Below are 24,673 nucleotides of genomic sequence, written 5' to 3' on the forward strand. Positions count from 1 at the left end.
GGCTCCGACATTAAAAATGCCTTTTCTCAAAGTTGCCGAAATGTCACGTGTCCGACTTATTTCAGTACAGTCGTAACAACCTAAGCATTACGACACTTATATTCGATAAACTACGCCACATGTAGTAAATAAGCCATTCTATGTTTTGTTAACCAAATTCGACACACTGCTGGAAAAGACAGATTTTGGGTCGTTATCTCTCTCTCTCGCTTCGCCTCTTCCTCTCCGCTTGTGCTTGCCAGAGAGGAAGTCGTCATCTTTGTGCGTGCTCGAAACAAAACCAGGCGCAAAACACTAGCGACGCTGACGCACCTTGCATTGGCTGAAGAGAGGAAAGCAGTTGTTGTTGTACTTAAGAAAATCGTAATTCGTTAGGAAGAGGATCATGTCTATTTGTTTGCTGATCAGCAAAAATGGAAGGCATAAACCGATTCATCTACCTCACCTACAGACAGTTGTCTTGGGTCGGAGTCCAGAAACAACGATAAAAGACAAAAAATGTTCCAGGGAGCAAGTTGAGCTCAAGGCTGACTGCAACAAAGGGTATATCAGTGTAAAACAACTGGGTGTCAACCCCACTAGTGTGGACTCTGAGGTGGTGGGCAAAGGCAACCAAGTGGAGATGAGATCTGGCCAGCAGCTGCACATGGTCAATGAGCTGTACCCTTATACTGTGTGCTTCAAAGAGGATCCATCCAACTCTCAGTCCAGTGTGGGCACCAAGAGGCCCTGTGGGCCTGCCTCAGAGGAGCGGGAGTTTCACAGAGAGCCCCCCGGGCATAAAGTACCAAGGAAAACAGAGGACTCCACTCAGTGCAAGCATGGAGGGTCCACCTCCACTAACACACAGCCTGAACCTCAAACAACAGAGAAAACAGAAACTTTAGGATATTGGAGCCAAGGATTGAAAGCCTCAATGCAAGACCCCAAAATGCAGGTCTACAAGGATGACAGAGTAGTTGTTATCATGGACAAGTACCCCAAGGCTCACTACCACTGGCTGGTCCTGCCCTGGGAGTCCATCCCCAGTCTGAAGACACTGCACAGGGGGCACTGTGATCTGTTGAGGCACATGAACCAGGTAGCAGACAGGATTGTACAACAGCAGTGCCCCGATGCTGGCTTGTTACACTTCCGCCAGGGCTACCACGCCATCCCCAGTATGAGCCATGTCCATCTACACGTGATCAGCCAGGACTTTGACTCCCCTTGTTTAAAGAACAAGAAACACTGGAATTCATTCACAACCGACTATTTCATAGAATCTCAAGAAGTCATCCAGATGCTGGAAAAGGATGGGAAGGTCACGGTAAAAGAAGGGACAAATGAGTTGTTGAAACGACCTCTCTGCTGTCACGTGTGTGGCATGGCGCTGTCCACCATACCACAACTTAAGGAGCACCTGAAATCTCACCCCTATGGTAGATTGTGAAACCATGCAACAACAAAAAACAAGTTTGGGGTTATGATGCTCGTGAGGCAATTGTAGAAGAAGGAAAAAAATTCTATGGAACCACACTGTCAATTTTATTGCTGCAAATGCTCATAATAGACATAAGTCGGTTCACAACCAATTGTCATTTACTTTAATACAGCTCACAAACCTGTTAAAATAGTGTGCAGCAAGTATGTTTTTTTTTTTTTGTACAAATAAGTCTCGAGTGCATGTCTGAATATAAAGCTTGGGGAACATTTGTTTATAGCTTTGTTATAGTTGCAAAAGTTTGACAAAAAATAAAATCTTAACTTGGCCTTAAAGTGGCACAGAAAATGTGTTATTTATATCCTGTCTTTAATCATATGTGAAAATCCTATTAGATCCTATTAATGTTTTGGGATCCAATGATTCTATTTGGGATCCAATATTGGTGTTGATGATCAGAGGGTCATAATGTAGACTTGCTTGGAATTAAATCCATTTGGAGATGTTGTTCAATAGATACACAGAATAATAAATCATTCAAAAAGGACAAAGGGAGGGTGCAACAGCAAGTGTAAAACTAATTTTAATTCTGCACATGTAACAGCACACATAGGGGTCTCCAGGGGCGCTTTTGCCGCTTTGTGCGTTCATTCGCTAAGGCCATTCTGAGTAACAAAAATAAAACTCCAGAAACACATACATGTATGCACACATCAAAGACATTGGAAGAGGAAGGGATTCATCAGGGATTCAACCATACACTTTTACCAGGGCACTTAAAAGTAAATGAATGAAAAGAAAACAAAGACAAGAATACAGCACAGCAATTCTCTGAATGGGAGACCAACGTTTCAGGCTTGGACAGGCTTATGGGCCAACATAATCATTGAATGAGACCGACTGTCATTTAGTGGTCCAATCTAAATTCAAGGGTGGAACATAGTACACTTGTGAATGACATCTCATCAAACTAGTTTGATCAACTACAACAAGAGAACTGTAAAACAGTACAATAGATATAATTAGCCCCGTTGGATATGCATAAAAAAATAATATGCCGATTTTAATATATTTTTTCTTCCAACTATTGTATTCCTATACAATTCATTGTTCTTTGGCTACGTCTGCGGTGAGAAGTGAGGTGTGTATAAAATGGGAGTCATGTCGCTGACCTATGCAGATGGATTCAAAAAAAGCCAGTCTACCATCCTTAACTAAACGGTCTCACAAATCTAGGACCTGTGTATCTTAACTTCAGCTGCCTTAAGCTGGTTTTCTATCCAGCTAATCTTTTTTACTTATTTCCATTTTCTCACAAAGTGAATGAACAGTTCTGTATATAAGATGTGGCTAAAACATAAAACCAGTAAAAAAATATAAAAAATGTATGCTTGTAAACCATATGCAAAACTGACTGTGAAGAGCATTATAGTTCATGTAATGTATTTATGTTTTCTGACAATGGAGCTTATCTTAACATTGGTCATGTCTATGGATATGGTGCTTATTGCAGCATTCTTCTCTCTATAGTGAACATTAGCCCCATCCCCTGATATGTGTATGGCCATGGAATATGGCTGGTTCCCTATGCCTGGTCTTTAGTCTGGGAGAAACTCATGGTGATATTATCTCGGGTATATTCATTGGTCTTTTGCTAAATGTTTTGCAATGGAAACTGTTTACTCTAGGAACCAAACAGAAGTAAACCAAGCAAACTGAACATTTGTCCAATAGAAACAAATTTTCGTTGCAAAATGTTTTCAGTTTGGACTGAACCGTTTCCATTGCAAAACATTTTGCAATAGACAAAACTTTTTACAAAGGAATCCGACTAATGAATACACCCCAGGATTCATGACACAAACATATTGATCTACTTCATAACTGTCACCGTCCATCTTCAAGTTAAATATCATCAGAGCTAGGAGACATTTCACACCCACATGCGAACATACTCTCTACAAAACATCCAGGCTCTGTCAACTGTCTAACAAGTGCATAATTACGGTCTAAGTCGCTCTGGATAAGAACGTTTACTTTCCTTATTGACCCCAACCCTGAATTTAGCAGGCCAAATTCCAATTCAAAATGTTCCTCATTGAAAAGCATTCAAGAGAATTGGAATTTCAGTGCACTTCCTGAATTGTCTGGAATTAAAACAGAATTGACCCCAACCCTAGCTAAATGACTAGAATGTCAATAACACAATATACATACACTGTATATTATTTCATATGGGGATATGGACAAAAAAAAATAATTTAAACAAAAAAAGCCTTTAAACTATTACTGAGTTTTACTTATTTTACTTATATTTTTTGCATAACTGTTTCATGAACTAACTCAAGCAAGGTCTTTAGAGCTTGGAGTGATATTATATGTTGGAATCCTTCTGTTTAACTAGCAGCATGTTGACTAACAATAACCCCACTTCTGGAGCGTTTTCATGTGGAAACTGAACAAGGAAAATCAGGGCCTGTGTTAAACATAACGAGGGGGGGGGGGGGGGTATTTGGGTAGAAAAAGACAAAAAACTCCAGGCCACTCACAAATGACAAAAACTGGATATACATTTTTCTGGCCCGCCAATTGATTTTGACAAACAAATCAGTCAAATATCTGCCCTAGGATTAAACAACTAACCTCATTTCACTGTCCTCCCCACCTCCCAGTTTTACCATTCCCTCTTTAATGCCCGCCCACCTATCCTACCGTGATTTGTTGCCCCCTTTCCACACCCAAAACTCTCTAATGATCAGGTGCTGGGTTCATCCCTTTCCACTCATAGATGTCAGGGAGAAATGAGTCGTAGTTGATGTCCCATACAGTTGACCTGACAAAGGTGTCCTTGTCCTTGGGCTCTGGGTACCGGAAGGCCATGTTGTTGGCGTACACAAACCGGACCACCTGCAGGGGGCGACAGTGAGATGCAGAGTACATTTAAAGGCACATCTTTGCCACAGAAAGAACAATGACTCAGATATTTCACTGGATTTATAAATGTGAAGTATCCGCTTGGTGTTTCCACTCACTACCAAATATGGTGGTGAGAGGAAGACCCAGTGGTTGGCAGTGGGAGAAGATTGAACGAGATATATTTTGGCCGACATTATGCAAATATTCTCATTAATAACATATCTGATCTCAGTACAATTTTCTGTTCCCAAAACTAGAATTTGTTTTGAACAGAGTGGACAAAGTTATGTAGTCTTTACCCTTTTGCCGAAATGTTTTTAAAAAAGTACGTTGTTTAAAAGGAGTGCAAAGGCGGAATGAGTTATTGAGCAGATAATGGAGGCACATATTTGCCTTCATTATCTTCTCAAATGTGCCCTCTGACACTATCAGAGCAAAGGCAAGGCGGTACTCTTTACATCATCCTCAGTATATTTTGTGTTTATGACGAAGCCACCGATTTCATCATAATCAAAGGACTTTTACTTTGCTCCTTTTGTGGAATGCTTTTTAAAATTATGAATTTATCTCCCTCGAAATGTATTTGACAGACAAGAAGCGAGATGTAGAGTGTCTGATCCTGACCTTGACTGCCATCTGGAGAGAGACCTCTCGGATGTTGGACAGTGGTGGGTACAGCCTCCCCTCCGCCAGCTCCTCATCAGTCAACTGGTCTGCCAGGGTCTGACAGAATGACAAAAAAAATACTCATAATTTGCATATCATTTGCATAACAATTTTCTCTGTAAACAAAATACTAAAATGTGTAAAATATCTCTTTAAGCGCCTGTCTTTTTGTCAAATAGTGTGTAAACACAGGGGAGCTGAACGGAGAGAGACAGGTCGAGAGCTCTGAACGAGTGAAACGCAGCTTTATTTCTGACCTTGGCAGCCTCCAGGAAGACTGTGTCACTGATGTGTCTCACGCCACTGAGGATCACAGCCAGGGCTACACCTGTAGCCAGACAAAGCAGACACACTGCACTTTACCCCTTTTTCAACAGTTGACACAAGTCTCACAATACACTTATGTGGCGCACCTATGCGTATCCACTTTCCCCATGGCTGTTTTGACGAGAGAAGGCTCACTGAGATATTCTTTGTAAATACAGATGAGAAAACGTGATAATCTAATGATTCTAACCTGGGAATATGTAAGCATTGTTCCCTTGTCCAGGTGTGAAAACACGTCCATCAGCCAGAGTCACCATGTCAAACGGACTTCCACTGGCAAACAGGCATCGGCCCTGAATATCAAACCACATACAGAGAGAGAAGCCATGGTGACTGTGAGTCAGTGTGCGGGTCTGGGCCTACACACTAACAAAACATGAGGAGGAGGCCTGCGTTCCAAATGATGCTTGATTCCCTACATAGTGCAGTACGTCTGTAGTGCATTATGTAGGGAATAAGGAGTAATTTAGGATGACATGGGTGAATTGATACGTACATCTGTGAGGGTATAGGCATCTTCAGCCGTGCACTCTGCCTTGGTGGTGGGGTTGCTCAAGGCGAATATAATTGGTCGTTTATTTAGGGTGCCCATCTTTTTGAGGACGTCGTGGGTAAAGAGGCGTCCAGCCCCGGACACACCTGCGCACAGGCAACAAGTTAGGGTTACCAGGGTTTCATAAAGCACAAGAGTTACACTGATTTTAATTATACAATGTATTTTTACTATTATAAAGATGAGAATGGAGAATTTGTATCTTACCGATAATGGCTGTTGGTTGGATGACGTTGACTGCATCTAAGAAGCTCTGCACATCTCCGGGACTTTCATGCACAAAAGCCTCCTGGTTGCTATCTGTCTCCTGCGATCGGCCCTACAGCAAGTCACAGGAAAAAAAACACTGATTTTAAATTACATTTCTTGATACAAATTCAAAATGACCGAATTCAGATTCCATTTCTGTTGGCTCTAATGTTAGTCCATACACAGCGTTTCAGTTCCACCACACAGACAGTTACAAAGGAGAAGTGAAAGACAACATGTCTGTGTTTGGACTGGACCACAACCTTGACCAGTAGACCGTCCTTGTCAAACATCCAGATCTTTTTCCTGGCTTCGTCCTGGGTTAAACCCTTCTCCACCATCGACATGGTAATCAGGCTGGCGATACCCAGGGCAGCCTGAACACACAATTATTTATTATTCAACTGACCAAAAAAACGACACTTCTTATTATGATTTAGTGAGCACAGTGTTAACCATTTGGTACATAAATGTACTACCTACTACATTATGTCAGGTAACGGTATTGCTGTATGCAGACACTGAAATCTGGTAATACAAGTAAGAGAATGGCCCACCTCCCCTGCTCCGCAGAACAGAATCCTATGTTCAGTGATGGGTTTTCCAATGGCCCTCTGAGCTGCCAACAGCCCTGCCAGGGCAACCGCTGCAGTTCCTGAACACCACAACACACGCTGTAAATGCACAGCTATTCACCAGACCTGGGTTCAAATACTATTTGAACTCTTTCAAATACTTGTAGCATTTGCTCAAGTCTGCCCGGAGTGCCAGATGGGCGGGGTTTGCATTCGTGAGAATATTATATTTGTTACACTGCGCCAGGCTCAATCAATCACATAGTAAAGTATTTTAAATGATTTCAAATAGTACTTGAACCCAGGTCTGTTATTCATCTAGCTGTACATACTCACTACAACACACTCCATTTGGCATACTATATTTACATGGTGTGAATACAGACCTTGGATGTCATCGTTAAAGGTGCAGTATTTCTCGCGGTATTTCCTCATCAAGCGGAATGCATTGTGATTCCCAAAGTCTTCAAACTGGATCAGGGTGTCCTGGCCGTACTTGTCCACCACAGCCTCCATAAACTCATCGATCAGGTCATCGTAGAGCTGGGAACGATCCCGCTTCTGGTACAAACCCATGTAGAATGGGTCCTTCAGAAGGGTCTGGAATAAGGAGACTGGTTATAGATATGATACAGTACATAAGATAGCTAACAGCCTTTTGTATATATAACATGAAAACCAATTTGCATATTGGGAGCTCCTTAGTTCATCTTTGTTGTCCAATCAAATCAAATCAAATGTATTTATATAGTCCTTCGTACATCAGCTGATATCTCAAAGTTCTGTACAGAAACCCAGCCTAAAACCCCAAACAGCAAGCAATGCAGGTGTAGAAGCACTAACTAATTGTACTGAGATGTTTTCATTTCGATGCGCACTTCAATAAAGCTTGATTTGATTCGTTTTTTAAACTTGCCTCGTTGTCAGTTCCCACGTCGATGACCACAGGAAGGCACCTCTCAGGCCTAATACCAGCGCAGGCGGTGTACAGGCACAGTTTCCCCACAGGGATGCCCATCCCAAACACCCCCAGGTCCCCCAAGCCCAGGATACGCTCTCCATCTGTCACCACGACCGCCTGGACAACAGGTAGGGGTTCTATTCATTAAGCAACAAACGAAGCTGAAACAGACAGGGGTGGGACTACCTGAACTTCCCCTAATGAATGCCACACCGCGAGGGGCTGTCAGAGAGTGAGGGGGGGCTGTCAGAGAGCAAGGGGGGGGCTGTCAGAGAGCAAGGGGGGGGCTGTCAGAGAGCGAGGGGAGGCTGTCAGAGAGCGAGGGGGGGCTGTCAGAGAGCGAGGGGGGGCTGTCAGAGAGCGAGGGGGGGGCTGTCAGAGAGTGAGGGAGGGGCTGTCAGAGAGCAAGGGAGGGGCTGTCAGAGAGCGAGGGGGGGGCTGTCAGAGAGCGAGGGACTGTCACTCCATTACACAGCAAGGCCATATCAACGTAAAGACAATGTTTTCAATATGGTGCTGGAACTCAGCTTACCGCCACATTGGTCTCTGGCCAGTTGTCCAATATGGAGCGAATATGGCCTCGATCCAAGATGGATATGAACAGGCCCCTGTGGGTAAAGGAATAGAGTCCTCAGACAGTTAACTCCCTCCCCTTTGTCTGATAGGAAATCTGACATTTTAACAATCCAATCATTTTTAGCCATCTAAAAAGATTTTAGCAATCTAATCAAAGCCAATATCTATGGTAATCTGAGAGGTTGTTTATTCTTATGAAAGAGCAGAGGGCCATTACTAAACATAATAATAATAATCAAGACCCAGCTCTTACTTGGGCCTCCTGAAGATGTGTCCGTACTGTGTACAGGCCAGGCCCACAGTGGGAGTGTAAACGATAGGCATCAGCTCCTCAATGTCTTCCATCAGCACGCGGTAGAAGAGTTTCTCGTTCCTCTCCTGGATCCCCATCAGGTAAATGTACCTGGGAAGAGTTTTGGTTGTGGTTACAGATGCCTTAATTTTATGTCAAGTTGTTATGTGATTAAGTTCATTACTTAGTGTAGCAATAAGAAATGCACTTCTGCAGTCTCAGACGCTGTAATGCATGAAAATATTATTTGGCTTAGGTTGACATTTGTTGCCGCTCATAGCCTAGGTCCCAAATGGCACCCTATTCCGTATATAGTGCACTACTTTTGACCCGAGCCCGTTCTCACTTCTCCAGTGGCTCTGTCATCTTCTTCAGGTTCCTCTGAAAACGCATGGCCTGGATGTCCTGGGACTCTATCTTGGGGGGCAGAAGACCCTGAAGACCCAGGATCTGCCTCTCCTGCAGTGAGAAGGCCATGCCCTGGAGGAATGGAAATAAACCAAAGAGAATGAGGGAGGCATAAATGTTCTTTCAATAAAAACAATTGTAGCTGTTGCACTGTTGAGAGGAGAAGTAATCATTTCATTGTACTGTGTACACATCTACGCTGTATCATGTGCATTTGACAAATTAACTTGTTTTAATTAAATTTAATGAGGGACAGAGCGAGAGATAATGACAGCGAGGTAGTCAGGGTAAACATCGCCAGTGAGCTAACAGGATCCGACTGGCACTGGGGCAAGTAAGTGTGGGCGATGTGAAATGGCTAGCTAGTTTGCGGTGGTGCGCGCTAATAGTGTTTCAATTGGTGATGTCACTCGCTCTGAGACCTAGAAGTAGTTGTCCCCCTTGCTCTGCAAAGGCCGCGGATTTTGTGGTAACGATGTGTAACGATGCTTCGTGAGCGACTGTGGTTGATGTGTGCAGAGGGTCCCTGGTTCGAGCCCAGGTTGGGGCGAGGAGAGGGACGGAAGCTACATAAGCACAGTACTGAAGCAGAGATGCTGCTCTGAACATTCCCCCCAGACTGACAGCTGCCCTCTGCACAGATGGCATCACAACTCACTGACCAGGTTTCTATGAGCCAGTGAATGTGTATTTGGGGTGCAGCCTTCCTCTGAAATTTAACCATGCCTGCAGTACATGGAATCCCAGGTCAACTTTAGAGGGGGGAACACTAGGTCGTCCCAACATACAATCATAGAGCTGAAAGCCATTATGAATGTATGTTGGGACGACTAGCCATCGGAGGTGGTTTCGAGTACGGGCACGTGTCGAGCTCATTCATGTTCATTTTGCCAGTTGGAGGCTTGGGGTACTAGACGGAAACCATAATCATAACCTTCTCCAGAAAGGCCGGGGGAACAGAAGGGGATAGGAGAACAAGCTCCAGTAGTACTGTGGGTAGCATAGCAGTATTCTAATGTACAGGGTAGCATATAGGGCTGGGTGGTATACCGTTTTTTACGATATAACGGTATTGATGCACAGACCGGTTTGGGTTTTTACTTTACCTTCTATACCGGTATTTGAATGTTTGGTTTGTTAAATGTGATACGCAGTGTGTAACGTCCATTTTGAGTTTACTTCGCTACTTTAGTCTTCTCTCTCGATGCCGCTTTCCACAGACCTAGCTACGCCCCCTGTCACTCAAGGAGCGCGTTTGATGTTCCTCAACGAGACACTTGCGTTCAGTCTGCATGGTCAATGCAGCATATGCAACACTGTTGATGACAACGAAGCACTTGTCACTTTGCTTCTAAATATAAATCTACTAGCATTCTATAACTACACTATTCGCTTGTGTTTCTTACATCTGCAAACAGCTACTTTTTCTTTTCTTAGCAAGTTGTTCCTAAATCTTGTTAGCCGCTAATGCTAATCGCTTGCTAGCTAGCTAATAAATGAGTAAGAGCAAGCGTAATTAGCGATACAGCCTGATAATACCAAAGATTGTGTAGACCTACATCAACATGTTGTTTGTGCAACAGTGTCTTCAAAATTAAAGAGTTAAACGCAAAGCAAGAATATGTTCGCTAGAAAACATTCAATGTAGCCAAAGATTAGGGTCCCTAGGAAACACCTATCAACACATTAGTTCCTACCCTGTCACAATAACTCCTCCCTGGCATTTTCATTCGTTGTCATGTCAAACAACACTGTATTGAAGGTGCCCACTATTATATTCTAACTATATAATTAGAATAGACATTCTATTCCCATGATTCCAACAGGGGTGGCAGGTAGCCTAATGGTTGGAGTGACCGACTTACCTAGTTAAATAAAAAGGTTAAACCAAAAAAGTCCAATTGCAACATTAGGTTAAAAATAAGGCCCAGATTACTTTCCCATATTGTGCAGCCCTACATGGCAGTGCGGAAATGATCTCAAATGCAGAAATTGATGAAAACGATTACTTTTTTTGGTTGAAGTTGAATTGAACAGTATAAAACAATCAGAATGGAGAAAGACCCATTACAATCACTTAGAATGTATGTGTTGCCACCCTAGGGTCAAGCACTACTCAAAAAGCAAATTTAGAATTTCTATTATTCAAAAACATAAAATACCGTCAAATACCATCATACCATATTTTTTTAAATAAATACGATGATATAATATTTTTCCCATATCGCCCAGCCCTAGTAGCATAGCAGTATTGTAATGTACATGGTAGCATAGCAGTATTGTAATGTACCGGGTAGCATAGCAGTATTGAAATGTACAGGGTAGCATAGCAGTATTGTAATGTACAGGGTAGCATAGCAGTATTGTAATGTACAGGGTAGCATAGCAGTATTGTAATGTACAGGGTAGCATAGCAGTATTGTAATGTACTGGGTAGCATAGCAGTATTATAATGTACCGGGTAGCATAGGAGTATTGTCACATACAGGGTAGGATAACAGTATTATAATGTACCAGGCTCTCCTACCTCCTCCATTTCCATCTGCATCACGGCCTTCTGTGGCATCATCTCTCATGCACCCCAGACCCAACACACACACACACACACACACACACGTTGTACGAGGATGGTGTTAGTGCCCTCTGGCACTTACCTTGTTGGTGCGAGGGTTCAACATGAGAGGCTTGCCCTTCTCTTTGGTGTGTGTCCAGCGGCAGGCGCTCACACAGGGCCGCAGCATCAGTGATGCCCTCAGTCTAGACAACATGGTGCACAGCAGTTGCTCTCAGGTCCTGGAGGGGAGATGACAACAGCAGTGACTATCAGGCTGACAACAGCAGTGGCTATGAGGTATACCTAGTCAGTTGCACAACTGAATTTAAATAAACCAAAATGTATCTTCTTCCCCTCTGAATCAGAGGTGCTTTGGGAGGGGTTTTGTATTTTCAGTAAATTTGCAAAAAATTCTAAAATCCTATTTTTGCTTTGTCATTGTGGGGTATTGTAAGTAGATTTGTTTCCCCCCCTCATCAATCTAATAAATTTTATAAGGCTGTAACGTAACAAAACGTGGAAAAAGTCAAGGGGTCTGAATACTTTCCGAATGCACCGTAGGCCTACTGTAGCTCTGATTGGCTATGGTGCACTGGTCTGCGTAGACTCTGGTCCTGGACAAGACAGATGTTTTTATTAATCACAGTGTTTAATTGTCCAAATGCACGGCCAGTTTCCCACTCTATATTGCTGTGGAGTTTTCACAAATGCTTTATGCTAAGTCATTCCCAAACATTCTATGAGTTTATGAAAACCAAGTGCTTGGGTGTGTATGAACAGATTTTAATAAGATTTCATGTTGCTAAAACGCTGTCAGCTCCACTGTAAGTCAAAACGGTAACTAGGCCACTCAGGAACATTCAATGTCATCTTGGTAAGCAACTCCAGTGTATATTTGGCCTTGTGTTCTATGTTGTTGTCCTGCTAAAAGGTGAATTTGTCTCCCAGTGTCAGTTGGAAAGCAGACTGAACCTGCTTTTCCTATAGGAGTTTTCCTGTACTTAGCTATATTCCATTTCTTTTCACCCTAAACTCCCTAGTCCTTGCAGGTGACATACCTGCAAGCATACCCATAACATGATGCAGCCAACACCATGCTTAAAAATATGAAGAGTGGTACTCAGTGATGTGTTGTGTTGGATTAGCCCCAAATATAACACTGTGTTCAGGAAAAAGTTAATTTCTTTGCCATATTTTGTGCAGTTTTTACTTTAGTGCCTTATTGAAAACAGGATGCTTGTTTTGGAATATTTATATTCTGTACAGGCTTGCTTCTTTTCACTGTCATTTAGGTTAGTATTGTGTACTAACTACAATGTTGTTGATCCATCCTCAGTTTTCTCCTATCACAGCCATTAAACTCTGTAACTGTTTTAAAGTCCCCATAGGCCTCACGGTGAAATCCTTGAACGGTTTCCTTCCTCTCCGGCAACAGAATTAGGAAGGACGCCTGTATCTTTGTAGTGACTGGGTGTGTTGACACAACTGACCCAGCGTCGTCTGGGTTAGAGGATGGTTTAGCCAGCCGGGTTGTCCTTGTCCCATCGCTCTCTAATGACTCCTGTGCCAGGCGCAAAATTCAAGGGATGTGAACATTTTCTGAAGGCACCGTCTGGCTTAAAGGGCAATTCCGCCACTTTTCAACTTCATATTCATTATCTCCAGTACCAAACCAGTGTCTACATATGTGAGCTGTGGTAAAAGACGTCACAGGGTAGGATTCAAAGTGATTTTCAAAGCCCGCAACAAGTTTCTACCCAGAGGGAGGGCATTTTCTTACTCCCCAAGTAACAAAGAAAAGCGCCATTTTCACATTGCCCATGTAGAAAATGGTATTGTGCTGAAGATCATGAAAATGAAGTTGAAAAGTGGTGGAATTGCCCTTTAAGCTTTGTCACATTAACATTCAGTGTGTCATCTCACTTAATTGCCATCTTTGTACAAGTTATTGCTTCACGACTAGGCTATAATAACCTACACTTGCTCCTCAGCATGCAAATGACTGACCTTTCAACTGCATTTCATCTAGTGCCACTAGTCTCATTCTGATGTCCAAAATGTCATGTTTTTTAAAACTTGCAATAGCCAAATAAATCATTAGGCATTACGATGTTAATTGTGAGCGAGAGTCACACCCGTTCCCTAATCCCTCCAAAAAATATTCAACTTGTGCCATCATCACTGTCCCCACCCCCCAATGTCTTCTTTGTCTTCTTGACTTGACATGGGTAGGCCTGGCTGCACAGATGCTGAGATCCGAGACAGACAGACTGGGTGTGCTGGATTACATTTGACGAAAGCAATTGAGGGACATTAATCTGTAGAAGAGAAAGTAATTTACTGTCCAGCCTTGGAAAGATCTTCCTAATCCTCTTCTAAAAGGAAGGCTAAAAATAATAAAAGCCACACAAAACATCACAAGGGAATAGGGAAGTCATGCCTGTTTAAACTCTGAAGTGGTGCTTTCAACTAGAAACTGGGGCGTATTCACTAGGAACCAAATGAAAGAAAACAGGATGGGAAAAAGGGAGGGATCTCCTGGAATTTGCTCATTAAGAAATACTTATTTAGCTACGGTGCAAAACGGTGTGCACTAGCCTAATGAACACACACACACACACACACACACACACACACACACACACACACACACACACACACACACACACACACAGCCCCGGTGACTGCCTAGGCCTAGTATCGAACTATAGTCAAAAGGTCATGTTCAGCCCTGTGAGTCATAATCACATGTTATATTCACTTCACAGTGACCTCCTTTCCTGCCCAGCACTATTAGTTAGCTCATTGTATCTGGCATGTGATGTGATTCGTGCAAACAAAAAAACACAGGCCTGCTCTTTGGGATGCTGTATTCTGGCTGCTCTACTGCAGAGAGTTTAACAAGCAATGCTATGCTGCACCAATAGTCCTGGCAGTCCCAATGCTATGCTGCACCAATAGTCCCGGCAGTCCCAATGCTATGCTGCACCAATAGTTGGGGTAGTCCCAATGCTATGCTGCACCAATAGTTGGGGGTAGTCCCAATGCTATGCTGCACCAATAGTTGGGGTAGTCCCAATGCTATGCTGCACCAATAGTTGGGGTAGTCCCAATGCTATGCTGCACCAATAGTTGGGGCAGTCCCAATGCTATGCTGCACCAATAGTTGGGGTAGTCCCAATGCTATGCTGCACCAATAGTCTCGGCAGTCCCAAAGCTATGCTGCACCAATAGTCTCGGCAGTCCCAATGCTATGCTGCACCAATAGTTGGGGTAGTCCCAATGCTATGCTGCACCAATAGTTGGGGTAGTCCCAATGCTATGCTGCACCAATAGTTGGGTGCACTCGATCAGCTAGGATCTTTTTGTGTCTGCTAAATTAATTACGTGAGAAATGGTAGGTGGAAACGCCTTTGTGCGCTTATACTGATTTAATAACCATCTTATCGAAGTAAACATGCAGTCATACAACTCGGGAAAGCATGCAGTTTATTAGGCTACAGATGAAATAAGTTTTGAGTAAATCCACAGGGTGGTGAGAGTGCATGGTGATGAGCTTGATTGTCCTTTCCAATAAATATGGATATTATTCTGCTGACATGATGGTCGATGCTTGGCTGCCGATGGACAAATAAAAATCATCTCGCTCTTTGTCCATAATAATCTGATGCAGTAGGCTATAACTGCACTGTATCTGTGACCTCTTGGCTATTGCATGTGCCAAGTCCAGAACGTGCACATTCGCTATATAACACAACATTTGTAAAATTGTTATATATATATATATATATATATTTTTTTGTTTGTTTGTACATGATCATTTGACCGCAAAATAATAATATATATTTTACGTGCACTACATCCTCACGCACAGCCTTTTATCCGCAAACAAATAAATTTGATGGAAACATCTCTGGTGGGTAAATGCGTATATTGTTTTTAATGCAGATTTGAGAATGTTCCTGTTAAAAATCTGTCGCCAATTGAATGGAATGCTAGCTAGTGACCTGTTACTCAAACTGCTTTTATGCTCGGAAAAACAGCCACGGTGTCGCCACCGAACTCATGTGAATCACTCTAGAGCATCAAGTAGAGCTTGACAACAAAGCAGGCAAGACAAAAAACAGCGATAGGAGTAGGGTAAAGACAAGGCAGCTAGCCTACTAGATCAACAATGGACAGCTATGGGTTACACTTGTACTAGGCTATGTGACAGCAAGCACAATCAACACACACTTTAATCCTCTCCTGATAAAAAAATATTGGAGGAAAAATAGCTGCAATGTGTATTTATCTGTGTCTATTTCTATACTGGATGGTTGACAGAATGTGCTGTAACAGTGAGGAGGGGTCATTCAGAGCTGCAGTGCATAATATAGGCTAGGCTCACGATCTGCAGCATGTGACCTTGCTGACGAAACCACTTGACTTTTGTGCACACGTTGCTAGAAGGAAGGAAGTGTGACAAGTAGTTTCTTACCGCTCCCATTGGCAATACTGCTGGTGACAAGTGAACTTCAGCCCCAGAACGTCGCAGTCAAAACAGGTGGAGATATTTGATAGTGGACATCTCAAAGCCGCAGATGTCTCGCTGAACAGATGCAAAAATGTAATGGGCAATTCCACGGAAAACGGAATTACGCTTTGAACAGGGCTCGAAATTAAGGGTGTCCCGGGGCTGATAAATCAAATCTGTCTAGGACAGGTCAAACGGACTGGGACAGTTCTCCTACAATAGATCCAAAATTCATACAACTAGCCTACTGTACAGAAACAATTTTTTAAAGCAATGAGGCTGATGCAACAGATCAGAACATTTAGCTTAAAAATGTTGATAAACTATTATTTATTCACATGACAAGCGCAGCAATGTGTACAATGCAGTAGGGTATGCATGAATGTGCCAAAATGCAATTATCTGGAACACACCATTCTACAGATGCAACAAGCATCATGGGTTGCTTGTATGACTAGGATTGTGAATGCTGACTACCTCCATTCAGATTACAAGGTGGGTGATGCGTGCGGTGCGCAACAGGCACAAGGTCTTTCTCTCCACTCATGACCATTTGATCTGAACCAACCGTGCCTCGAGTAGCCTATGCCAACAGAATCAAGACTTTAGAAGTTACATTTAAATGATCCTACATTATATTTGTCAAACATAACTGGCATTTAGCCTATATTCATGTAATTAAATGTCTCGTTAAAGTTTGGCTACATTTTGTGGTGCCTCCATGTCAGCATCGGTTTGGGCATGAGAGGATGTAGCCAATATGCTTATAACATAGGCTACACTTCTACATGTGCGCTAATTATTTGGGTACTGTAGGCTATATTTATTCAAAACAGGTTTGAATATTATTCCAATGTTGGCCTTTATAAAGGATTTTTCTCCCATGATTTTCTGGCCCATGTATCTATTTTAGTATTAGGCTATGCTTGTTTTAATCACTGTAAATTACCTAGGTCCTAGAGTAGACCCATGTTTGCATATAAAAACAAACCAAAAAGTATTTTAATGTTGGGTGACTTAAATTGCACCTCGGGACGATTCTGAGACGGTGATGAAAAAGGTTAGTCTCAAGCCTAGGTTTTCACTTTCAAATGTATGCTAAACAAAAATCATGATTTCAAAGTCTAACAAACCATACAACTTTGCACAATAACTACTTTTAACAATTTCCAATAAAAAAATGTAGAGCCTACACACACAGTAGGGCGCCTGCTAGAGTGTCACCTCGCGCTTTATCAGCTCCGGATAATAACGTAGCTTGAAAATGGACTTTTCTGCTGCTTCCCTCACTCGGATTGGACCGGGTCTGGATCTGACCAGGTCTATATGAATCGGGTGTAGTTTTCCTCCAGTCCATTCGGAACAGGTCTCTATATTCTTTTAAATTTTATTTATGCATATCGGATCCAGAAGGGAAAGCTCCAGATCCATTTAGGAACAGGTCCAACATTTTGGACCCATGAAGGCCTCTACTCGATAGGTCTTGGACGTTACCAGTACCGCAATACTTGTTAGTAACGTGGCAAGGAAACAAAACACAAAGCACAAAGCAGAGTTATCTTCTTTAGGAAAACAGCCATAATGTTGGAAACAAACATCTTTATGTTGTCATCCAGGGTCACACATTTATTTTCCAAACTATAGCACACAATATTTTACATCCAGCTGGTTTTCAAAGAACTAAAGAATTTGTGCTTCGTGTTATAATTTTAGCCATGGAAAAAATATTGCGATACATTATCGTCCCGGCCCTAGTGCTCAGTAGGAGAGGATGCTGGTTACACATGGGTAGGTGTCAGTAAGATCTGGGTGGTGACATTAACTGGAGAGAGAGAGGGAGAGAGAGAAAGAGAGAGAGGCAGAGAGAGAGAGAGGCAGAGAGAGAGAGATGCAGAGAGAGAGAGAGGGAGATGCAGAGAGAGAGGCTGAGAGAGAGGGAGATGCAGAGAGAGAGGCTGAGAGAGAGAGAGTCAGAGAGAGAGAGAGGCAGAGAGAGAGAGATGCAGAGAGAGAGAGGCAGAGAGAGAGAGGCAGAGAGAGAGAGATGCAGAGAGAGAGAGATGCAGAGAGAGAGAGAGGCAGAGAGAGAGAGAGGCAGAGAGAGAGAGAGGCAGAGAGAGAGAGAGGCAGAGAGAGGCAGAGAGAGAGAGAGGCAGAGAGAGAGAGAGGCAGAGAGAGAGAGGCAGAGAGAGAGAGAGGCAGAGAGAGAGAGGCAGAGAGAGAGAGGGAGGGGTTGTCCAGACTAGAGGTCGACCGATTATGATTTTTCAACGCCGATAGCGATTATTGGAGGACCAAAAAAAGCCGATACCGATTAAATCGGACGATTTTTTTAAATGTTTAAAACAACAATATTTAATGAACACTTATTTTAACTTAATATAATACATCAATAAAATCAATTTAGCCTCAAATAAATAATGAAATATGTTAAATAAAATTTAAAAAAATCGGTGTACAAAAATACAGATTTCCGATTGTTATGAAAACTTGAAATCGGCCCTAATTAATCGGCCATTCCGATTAATCGGTCGACCTCTAGTCCAGACAGACTGTTAACACTCTTGGTTTGACCACCAGACAAAAGAAAAACAAAGAAAACAGTAATGAGCTGAACACAGTATACAAGTGGAAGGGAGGACAGTAGCAGGTGACCCAACTGTGGGTCTGTACAATTTGGTAATGGAATTACAAGTTTTAAATCACTTAATTCATTAACAAAATTGATATCAGTGAAAACACTTAACTAGTTGATAGGTCTACCTTGACTTGTTACTTCTGTAAGTAGTGAGGGAGAGAAATTAGAAAATATCTTCAAGATATATGGGTTGTTGGTAATGGAATTACAAGGCACAAGGCTATGTTTCTTAAATTTACAGAAGGTAAACAATTTCCCCAAAACTAAATATAAGTGTTGATATTAGTTAGCAAAACACAAAAACACATTATTGTGTTTTAATGTATTTCTGATACCTTTCAAGCTTTTTTCTGGTAGATGTTTTCTAAGACCCCTTTTCCATCTGTTTACCCAGAAATCAAAGCCTTTACTTATGCCGAAATTTTAAGATTCAAAATAGTTGAAAAAAATGTATCTAATGCCTTCATTTCCCAAAAATGTTGACTCTTGGCTTTCATTTGACACCCAATTTGATATGCTCCTATGAACTTCCCATGTTGGTTTTGTTAAGAAATGCCCTAACGTAATTTGCTTTATGTGATTAAAGACAGAATTAGAGCAGCACTTCAATACACATCGATACAATTGTGAAATGCAGGTCAGGCCTAGACCAAGGACTTGGAAATGGTTTCATTCAGGAAATCCCTCTGCAAACTGAGAACCAGTGAGTGAGTCAATGCCTTCTTTTAATTTCCCTACACATTCATTTGTATGTAACCTGTGTACACTGCCACTCCCTCCTCTATGACTATAGTAGTTGTAGTAGGCTATTACCCTTTTTTTATTATTACAAGGAGCAGAGTACACAATGTGATAAAGCCTACTGTCATTATGAGACCAGACAGGAATGGCTCTTGCAATAACACACTGTCAAACGCAGGCCAGGCTGCCTGAACAGGCTGAAAAGAGTGTCAATGCACAAAACATCTTTCAAAATGACTAAGCAACAGATACATTTTCTTTGGCGAAACAAAACCAGTACAGTAGATTGTTGATATTTAATCAAATGATGACAACACAAGATGTTCTAGCCAGAATAACTTTTAAATTCAACTGCCCTTTTCAAAGGGCAGCTATTCCTGTAAGCCCTATGACCTTTAAACTTGTATGCCATTTGAACTGGTTATTTTGGTCAAGAGCTGGGTAGCCTACAACATTGGTCTGAGTGGATGGCTGTTTTGACTGTACTGTATTCCAAACAGCCTACTATCGAAGACGGTTGTGTGGAACAGTAAATTAGCTACAGCGATACATCTATTCAATACCACTGTTTGGCATGTAACCGTTAGCTGGATAGATAGATTGCCAATGTCACAACAATGACAACAGAGTGTGGGATTAACCTGGTTCACAGCTGAAGGCCTAAACCTATTAGAAAGGGAGTACAACACATATTGTACCCATCGACTGTGTGGCTTGCTTGCGCATGGTCTCAGTCTGCGTATGATGGCTTGAAATTCAGGCTGACTTTTACACTAGCTAGCGAGCTAGGGGAGAGGCTATACAGACATGCCTGGTGCCCAAATTTATGACTTATGTTGTGCAGCTGAAAGTCGAGTGCAGGCGAACGGATTGGGTTCAGTCAGTTGTCCTGATGAGCCCTTCCCAGCTAGCTAGTTTATTATAGTAGTGGAACAGATTCAGTTCAGTCAGTCCTCCTGATGAGCCCTTCCCAACTACCTAGTTTATGCTTGTGGCTAGAAACGTCAGAGAGAATTTGAAATGTGTCTGCCGAAATTGGGACATCAGCGAATGTTCAGAATCATTCTGTTTTTACATAAATGTAGACATTAAAGACGTAGGTTAACATTTCCGGTGAAAATCACGCTTTAGCTGTCACCCTGGCCTGATATTGCATATTGGCTACACTATCCCAGCTACTTCCCTTTCCTTACTGCCGGACAGCAGTGCTCGCCGAGCGGGAACGAAGAACAATGTGCCCCGTGGTGTTGTTGTGTTGTTGGCTTACAGTGCAAACTCTGTTTAGAAGCAAATTGGCTCTGGCAGCCAAAACAGCCTAAAGTATCCATCTAAACTAGGGATGCACAGATATGACATTTTTGGCCAATACCGATATCCGATATTTCCCTTGCTAAAAAACCTGATACTGATAACTGATATTTAAACATTTTGCGGCCTTTTAAGCATTCTAGTACAGTTAAATAGTTTAAACAAAGTGTCATATGTTCATTTGTTCAGTTAGGAACAGATTGTTCAACTTGGGGGGTGATGCACTTTCAAATGAGTAATTAGGTTTGTGGAATTGAAAGATTTCACTTTCTCCCCTCCTCGGGAAATAATAGCAGCACAAACGTTGCATATGGCCCTTTGTTATCAACCTTTGAAACGTCAAAATAGATCCACACAGCAGACATTGTGGGTCAGGCTAGGAATCCTGTGTTGCACGTGTGGTGCTGTATTTTTCGTGGCGTCATTACATCATCTACCTACGTTATATAGGTATGCATGTCAGCTTTGACATCGGTTGTGCACACCGGCGTCACACTAGACATCGGGCCGGTGCCGATGTTGCCATTTTTAGCTAATATCCACCTATTCTGATATGCTTACCGATATAGCGTGCATCCATAATCTAAACGTGAATCCACATAAAATGGTAGGAAGCAAGCATGAGATAACTTAACACTGCATCCCGAGATGAAGGAAGCATGCGACACAAACGCTGCTCATGTGCAAGAGAAGTTTTCTGAAAGTGACCACTTAATTGCAGCAAAGTTGGTGGACAGCTCATTTCCCCCCCAATATGTACATTCCTTTCAGCACTGCAGCACTCCAGTGCGCTACCAAGCTATGGCCTGTGGGCAAACAGGAGAAGCTGAAAATGGAGCTGTCTACTATCTAACAGCATTATGAGCTGGACACTGGAAAGACAGCACTTCCTTTATTGAAATCACTCTACGAGAACAACCTGAAGGAGTCTCTTCTCAAAATCATCATCACCACTCCGTTGACAACCACCGAGTCACAGAGAAACTTTTCCAACCCTTAAAAAGATAAATGTTCACACGCAACTCCATGGGCCAGCAAAGGGTAAATGCATTGGCCATGCTGTCAATCCAGTGTGACTTCATGCAGAGAATGGTGAGAAGTTTGCACACAAGAAGGACCACCGTGACAACTTCCTGTTCGAGTGAGCACAGCACAACAATGGTGAGTCCATAAATATGTCTAGTATGCTGCTGCATAAGTGATGCAATATGCCAGGGAGATATGTATACCGTAGCTAAGAAAGTAATACTAAGTGTATGTTGTGTAGTAAGCAGTTAGTAGCTTATGTGTCTCACCTTAATTAAGAATGGGGTCCCTTTCCCTCTTAGAACTTATCCTACTGTTCTGAATGGTATTGGTATTTTGAAGTATTTTGTTAGGATCCCCATTGGCTTTTGCCTAAGCATTCAGCAGAATACTGTAAGAACGGCCCATGTTCTGAATTATGTCGCTGTCCATTTCAAAAGTGCGGAATGAATAGGCATATAGTCTACTGTTCTGACTTGGTAGTGCACATGTAGCCTATAGCCTGTTTTAGAGAAATGTAATGATTTAATATCGTAAGAGCTTTCATTGTCTGCTTATGTGCCCCCGTTATTTATCCTACAGTTCTGACTTGGTGTACAGGGAGAATACTGTAAGAACGGCCCATGTTCTGAATAATAATGTCGCTGTCAATTTCAAAAGTGCTGAACAAACAGGTGGCATATAGGCTACATCCATTTCAGCTCACTGATGTCTTAATCAAAATTACGGCCAGCCACTCATGAGATAGACCTATATAAGCAATATAACAATGCAGATGTACAAACTATGGCAATGGCATATATGACGCTTATCGTCATATATGCCATTGCCATAGTTTGTACATCTGCATTGTTATATTGCTTATATAGGTCTATCTCATGAGTATCTTCTTAATCATTTTAGGCAATGTTTGAATGATGGATTTAATAGTTTCTTACTTTGTGTGTTATAATTACCTAGGGTGCTTTTCTCCACGAGGAGGATGGTAAGTTACAGACCCAACAACATTATATTATAGTATCCCTCCTCGTAACCATGGTTGCCAGTGACAGTCTCTTCCCATTCAAATATTTGTGTTCAACAAGACAGTTCAGTAATAGACCCATGTTATTCCAGTTCATATTGCGAGGGTAGTTTTGTTTGCTCAATGTGCTGTCAGTGCGTCTGTAACGGATGTGAAACGGCTAGCTAGTTAGCGGTGGTGCGCGCTAAACAGCGTTTCAATCGGTGACGTCACTTGCTCTGAGACCTTGAAGTAGTGGTTCCCCTTGCTCTGCAAGGGACGTGGCTTTTGTGGAGCGATGGGTAACGATGCTTCGTGGGTGACTGTTGTTGATGTGTGCATAGGGTCCCTGGTTCGCGCCTGGGTATGGGCGAGGGGACGGCCTAAAGTTATACTGTTACACGTCTATATATTGTCGTTAAAAGTGGATCCTCGTGTTCGTTTTGTCCTTCCTTTTTAGACCACATAGGACTAATAAAATACGTTGAATTGTAGGCTAACCGCTGAGTCTGGGTCTTGCTCTCTCTCTGTGGTGACTTAAAGAGTAAAGTTAAGGCCTGAACATCGAGCTGAATTTATCTGAACTAACATTATCTGAATTTCTGTTGATGTCCATTTGGAAATTGCTGAACGAATAGGCCTACCTCATCACAGCCCCTTTGCTTGCACTTGCTTATACTTAGAGCTAAGTGTTAATTATATAACACATATTGTGAATTTACTGAACATAAATGTAATAATGTTTGTGTATGGTTCAAATGTCAAAACTCATGCCGACATTCATTATTATTGAAGGAGAATGTGGTTCTTATCCAGGTACACAAATCAGCAAGGAGTCAATAGAAACCACATTTATTTAATGAATCAAGTCAGCCATAAGCTCCACTCTCGGGAACGGCTTTATGTAGAACCTAAACGTTTGTGGGCACTGTTTGTCACAGTTATAGTGCATTTAATGTATTGTTTAGAGTTGTGTAATGGCTTCGCTGGCATGCATCTAAAAAAAATATATTGTTTGCCCCACCAAGATTGACATGCTAAAATCGCCACTGCTGTGGTGCCCTATGCATTCAATATTTTCAACTCGTGCACATTGATTTACAGTGCGGTGGTACTAACAGAAGTACACACACAGACTCCAACTCAACTCAGACTCCAACACAGACACCAAGTTCGCTTTTAACTAGTTGAGTATGGAAAATTCGGGCTAGACATCTGGCAAAATAAAACGCATATACATCTGGTGGACATCAGGGCCTTCTGCCCCCTTGAAGCGTGCGCATCATTTTCGTAACGTTCTCAGCATACCGTTACGTCATAAATATTGCCACCAGGCGTGTCCCTACAGCCTCTCCCAGCTAGCAACAAATTTGTTCAGACTATAAAAATACAACTGTCAAACTATCCGACACATAGAGAAAACCATTTAAGAAAAATATATTTACTAACTGACATAAAAAGCGGCAATGTTTCGATTTTTTTGCATCACCAAATTGCCGTCTTGCCACACATTAGCTAGTTAGCTAATGCTATTAGCTGGCTAGCTTGGGTGTTAAATTAAACGTTTTTAAACCGGTAACGTTAGCTATAGGTTTTACTTTCTTTTTTCTCTAGTAAGTAACGTGACACCTTACCTTCGCTTTATGTTGAGTGAAGAAGAGTATTTTTTTTACCTGCCCCTTATAATTTAGAGGGCATATTACTGCAACAATTGCATGCGAAATGTCATCAAGTGCAGAGTGACCACCTCATTCGTTGACAGGCAAATGCGAAGCTGGAGAAAGATGAGACTGAAGGCAGTGGTTTACACTAGATAGCACATCCACAAAGTAAAAAAGGATATATCGTAAAAATTAATTAAAACAAAAATGTGCTTTTTGGTCTAAATTTAAGGATAGGTATAGGCATAAGGTTAGCAGTAAGGTTAAGGTTAGTATTAAG

At 42.1% G+C, this 24,673-nt stretch overlaps 2 protein-coding genes across 2 annotated transcripts; one reads left to right on the top strand and one right to left on the bottom strand.

The window, feature by feature from the left end:
- The first annotated feature begins 76 nt into the window (after positions 1-76).
- Positions 77-2,447, top strand: aptx (aprataxin). Its single transcript, XM_020467375.2, has one exon. The coding sequence runs from the start codon at positions 386-388 to the stop codon at positions 1,430-1,432; it is 1,047 nt and encodes a 348-aa protein (XP_020322964.1). The 5' UTR covers positions 77-385; the 3' UTR covers positions 1,433-2,447.
- me2 (malic enzyme 2, NAD(+)-dependent, mitochondrial) lies at positions 1,982-24,517 on the bottom strand. Its single transcript, XM_020467367.2, has 15 exons — positions 24,367-24,517; positions 11,601-11,739; positions 8,885-9,018; positions 8,500-8,649; positions 8,203-8,278; positions 7,626-7,787; positions 7,096-7,309; positions 6,692-6,789; positions 6,398-6,511; positions 6,093-6,204; positions 5,829-5,971; positions 5,523-5,625; positions 5,263-5,333; positions 4,964-5,062; positions 1,982-4,330 (listed from the first exon to the last, which is right to left on the bottom strand). The coding sequence occupies exons 2-15, from the start codon at positions 11,712-11,714 to the stop codon at positions 4,172-4,174; spliced, it is 1,749 nt and encodes a 582-aa protein (XP_020322956.1). The 5' UTR covers positions 11,715-11,739; positions 24,367-24,517; the 3' UTR covers positions 1,982-4,171.
- Between the last annotated feature and the right edge of the window lie 156 nt (positions 24,518-24,673).

The sequence above is a fragment of the Oncorhynchus kisutch genome, linkage group LG3 (genome assembly GCF_002021735.2).
Source record: "Oncorhynchus kisutch isolate 150728-3 linkage group LG3, Okis_V2, whole genome shotgun sequence".
Taxonomy (NCBI): Eukaryota; Metazoa; Chordata; class Actinopteri; order Salmoniformes; family Salmonidae; genus Oncorhynchus; species Oncorhynchus kisutch.